The sequence below is a fragment of the Arachis hypogaea genome, chromosome 19, assembly GCF_003086295.3.
Source record: "Arachis hypogaea cultivar Tifrunner chromosome 19, arahy.Tifrunner.gnm2.J5K5, whole genome shotgun sequence".
In the NCBI taxonomy this organism is placed as follows: Eukaryota; Viridiplantae; Streptophyta; class Magnoliopsida; order Fabales; family Fabaceae; genus Arachis; species Arachis hypogaea.
In genome coordinates, this window is record NC_092054.1 from 80,898,409 (window position 1) to 80,902,533 (window position 4,125).

Sequence of the window (4,125 nt, forward strand, 5' to 3'; positions counted from 1 at the left end):
GGTGAGGGTGGTTAAGGAGTATGCCAAGACTGTACCGGCGTCCAAGGATACTTATGGAGGGAACAATAGCAAGGGACGTGGCAAGTATTTTCATCCTAGGGGTCAAAGCTTCAAGAGAGGAGGATATGCACCTCAAGGGCAAGGAGGCTTCAGAAAGAACATTCTTGATCAATTTCACTCAAAGATTTCTTTGGATTTAGCTTGTGATCGTTGTGGACGTTTTCATCCATATGACTCTTGCAAGATTGGTTTAGGTGGTTGTTTCAACTGTGGATTTCCTAGTCATATCGCGAGGGTCAGCACCAGGGGCGAGTCTTTGCTGTGAACGCCAATGATGCTTCCAAGGCAGATCCGTTGATGGGGGGTATTTGTTTAATTAGTGATAAGACTTTAATTGCATTATATGATACTGGAGCATCGCATTCATTTTTTTTGTTTGCTAAGGTAGAGGAACTAGGTTTGAAAGTGTCAGAGTTAGCATTTAATCTCCATATACATACTCCGCATCAGACGGTTATGACTAGGTCAAATTGTAGGCAAGTAGAATTTAAACTGGAGGGTATAGATTTTGTACTTGATTTGATATGTTTGCCAATGGTTGGATTGGAGATGATTTTGGGGTTTGATTGGTTGTCGAAGAATCGGGTTTTGTTGGATTGCTTTGAGCAGTCGATTCGATTTATGCCGGAAGGAGAATATAGAGTAGTGGTAGCTGCAGGGTATTATCTGAACTCTGTAATGGTGCATTGTAGTGGGAAAAAATGTCAGGGTTATATCTTGTTGACTGCTAATGCGTTGGGTGATACCCAGAACATAGATCAGATACCAGTGGTTAGAGACTTTCAGGAGGTGTTCCCGGAAGATATCTCTGAATTCCCACCTCAAAGGGAGATTGAATTTGTGATTGAATTTATGCCGGGAGCTGGACCAGTGTCGATTGCGCCGTATAGAATGGCTCTGATAGAGGTGGCAGAATTAAAGACTCAGTTGGAAGAGCTTCTGAACAAGAGGTTCATTCAACCGAGTGTATCACCGTGGGGAGTGCCAATTTTACTGATGAAGAAGAAGGATGGTGGAATGCGAATGTGTGTGGATTACAGGCAGCTGAACAAAGTAACTATAAAGAACAAGTATCCGTTGCCTAGGATCGACGACTTGATGGATCAATTGCAAGGAGCTGGGGTGTTTACCATGATCGACTTGAGATCTGGTTACCATTAGATAAGGGTGAAAGAGGATGATATTCCTAACACCGTATTTAGGACACGCTATGGACACTACGAGTTTGCGGTGATATCCTTTGGGTTAACGAATGTACCTGCTATTTTCATGGATTACATGAACAGAGTATTTCGTCCCTTTTTGAACAAATTCGTTGTGGTTTTCATAGATGATATCTTAGTTTATTCTAAGACGGTGAAGGAGCATAAGGAACACTTGAGGATTGCATTGCAAATCTTAAAGGAGCAAAAATTGTTTGCTAAGTTGTGGAAGTGCGAGTTCTGGAAGGAGGAAGTAAAGTTCCTAGGTCACATGGTGAGCAAAGGAGGGATAGCTGTGGATCCTTCTAAGGTAGAAGTGGTAATGGAATGGGAAAGGCCGACGACTGTGACGGAAGTCAGTAGCTTTTTGGGCTTAGCCGGGTATTACCGGAGATTCATTGAATGATTCTCCCGGATTGCACTACCGATGACCAAGTTGACAAGGAAGGAAGTGCCATTTGTGTGAACGTCAGAGTGTGAAAAAAGTTTTAAAACTTTGAAGCAAAAGTTAACTTCAGCGCCAGTTTTGATTTTGCCGAAACCGCATGAACTATTTGAAGTATATTGTGATGCTTCCTTGAAGGGTTTAGGTTGCGTGTTGATGCAACACCGGAATGTGGTGGCTTACGCATCGTGTCAGCTAAGACCGCATGAGGTAAATTACCCAAATCATGACTTGTAATTAGTGGCAATTGTGTTTGCATTGAAGATTTGGAGACACGACATGTATGGAGTAAGGTTTAGCATTTTTTCTGATCAAAAGAGCCTCAAGTACATCTTTGATCAGAAAGAGCTTAATATGCGCCAGAGAAGGTGGATGGAGTTGCTTAAGGATTATGATTTTGACTTGAGTTATCACCTTGGGAAGGCAAATGTGGTAGCAAACGCTTTAAGTCGGAAGTCCTTGACAATAGCTTGGATGAGGATTAAGGAAGAGGAGCTAGTGGATAAGTTTGTGGATCTTAAGCTAGATATTGGTGAAGTTCCCGGAAGAGCTTGTTTGAATCAGTTGAAAATCTCGAGTACATTTAAAACAGAGATTCAGAAGGCTCAGTAAGATGAGCAAAAGCTTTAGCAGTTGTTTCAACCAGTTGGTGATAAAAGGTGTGAAGAATTCACTAAGGATGGTGAAGGATTATGGAGATATAAGGGAAGGATTTGTATACCGGATATCGGGAGTTTGAGGCAAGACTTATTGTCGAAGCTCATAACAGTGGGTTTTCTATTCATCCCAAAAGTACGAAGATGTACTACGACTTAAAGAAGATGTTTTGGTGGCCTAGGATGAAAGGTGATGTAGCAATAGTGGTATCCAATTGCCTAACGTGTCAGAAAGTGAAGATAGAGCATCAGAAACCGTCGGGGATGTTACAGCCACTTGAGATTCCTCAGTGGAAGTGGGAAGGAATTACCATGGACTTTGTGACTGGTTTACCGAGGACTAGGTCGGAATTTGATGCGGTTTGGGTGATCGTGGATCGCTTAACCAAATCTGCTCATTTTCTGCCTATTCGAGTGAACTGTTCTATGGAGGAGTTGGCGAGGTTGTATATTAAGGAGATCGTAGGTTTCATGGTGTACCATGATCCCTTATTCACATCAAGGTTTTGGGGAGCTTTTCAAAAAGCTTTTGGTACGAGGCTATGTCTCAGCACTGCATATCATCCACAGATGGATGGACAGTCGGAAAGGACTATTAAGACGTTAGAAGATATGCTGAGAGCATGTGTATTGGATCAACCCAGAAGTTGGGACTGTTAGATGCCATTGATGGAATTTGCATACGACAATAGCTTTCATGCGAGCATTGGGATGGCTCCGTATGAGGCCTTGTATGGACGGAAGTTCCAATCTCCGCTTTGTTGGTACGAATCGCGTGAAGTGAGCATTTTCGGTCCTGATTTGGTAGCTGAGACTACTGAGAATATTAAGAAGATACGAGAGAGAATTCTAACTGCTCAAAGTCGACAGAAGAGCTATGCGGATCAGAGGAGGAAGCAGTTGGAGTTTGATGTAGGAGAACATGTATTCTTGAAGGTTACATGGACGATTGGGATCGGGCGAGCGATCAAAATCAAGAGGTTGAATCCGAGGTTCGTTGGCCCGTTTGAGATTCTGAAGCGATTCGGGCCGGTGGCATATCAAGTAGCCTTGCCACCTCACTTGTCTAACTTGCATTACGTATTCCACGTGTCACAACTCTGCAAGTCCACGTCGGATGCAGCTCATGTGTTAGAGCCTGAGTCGGTCGAGTTGAGGGAGAACTTGACTTTCCATGTAACGCCAGTGAGAATTAATGACACTAGTGTGAAGAAACTGTGAGGAAAAGAAGTTCAGCTGGTTAAAGTAGCTTGGGAGCGAGCAGGATTTGAAGAGCATACGTGGGAATTAGAATCCGAGATGCGAAAGGATTACCCCGAGCTTTTCTCAGGTAATCATTAAATTTTGAGGGCAAAATTTCTTATTCGGTGGGGAGAATGTAAGAACCACAACTAATGAACCGGTTAATTAAGTAATTAATATTGCCCATATTAGGTTATGAAAAGTTAGAGTGAGAATTTGAGGATTTAAATGTGTTTTTTTGACTCAGTAGGTCTTTTTGAGTCAAAAAATGTGCTGTCTGCAAAAAATCGAAAAAAATCCAGAACTGGCAGTTGAACCGGTTAAACCAGTTCAAATCTGCCTGGTACCGCACGAGAATAAGTGAAAACAGTAAAAAACCTTAGAAAAATATTACAAATTAAAAATCAGGCATTAATTTTAAAGGTTTGGCCGGAAGTTGGGCCAAACGGGCTAAAAATGCTAAACGGTTAGACCGGGCCCAAGTTGGGCCCAAGCCCAACATATATAAGCACTTAAGTGA

The 4,125-nt window shown here is 42.4% G+C and overlaps 1 protein-coding gene across 1 annotated transcript; it reads left to right on the forward strand.

Moving 5' to 3' along the window:
- Positions 1-2,507: 2,507 nt before the first annotated feature.
- Positions 2,508-3,584, forward strand: LOC140182291 (uncharacterized). Its single transcript, XM_072228447.1, has 2 exons — positions 2,508-2,723; positions 3,108-3,584. Exons 1-2 carry the CDS (start codon positions 2,508-2,510, stop codon positions 3,582-3,584), a joined length of 693 nt encoding a protein of 230 aa, XP_072084548.1.
- The last annotated feature ends 541 nt before the right edge of the window (positions 3,585-4,125 follow it).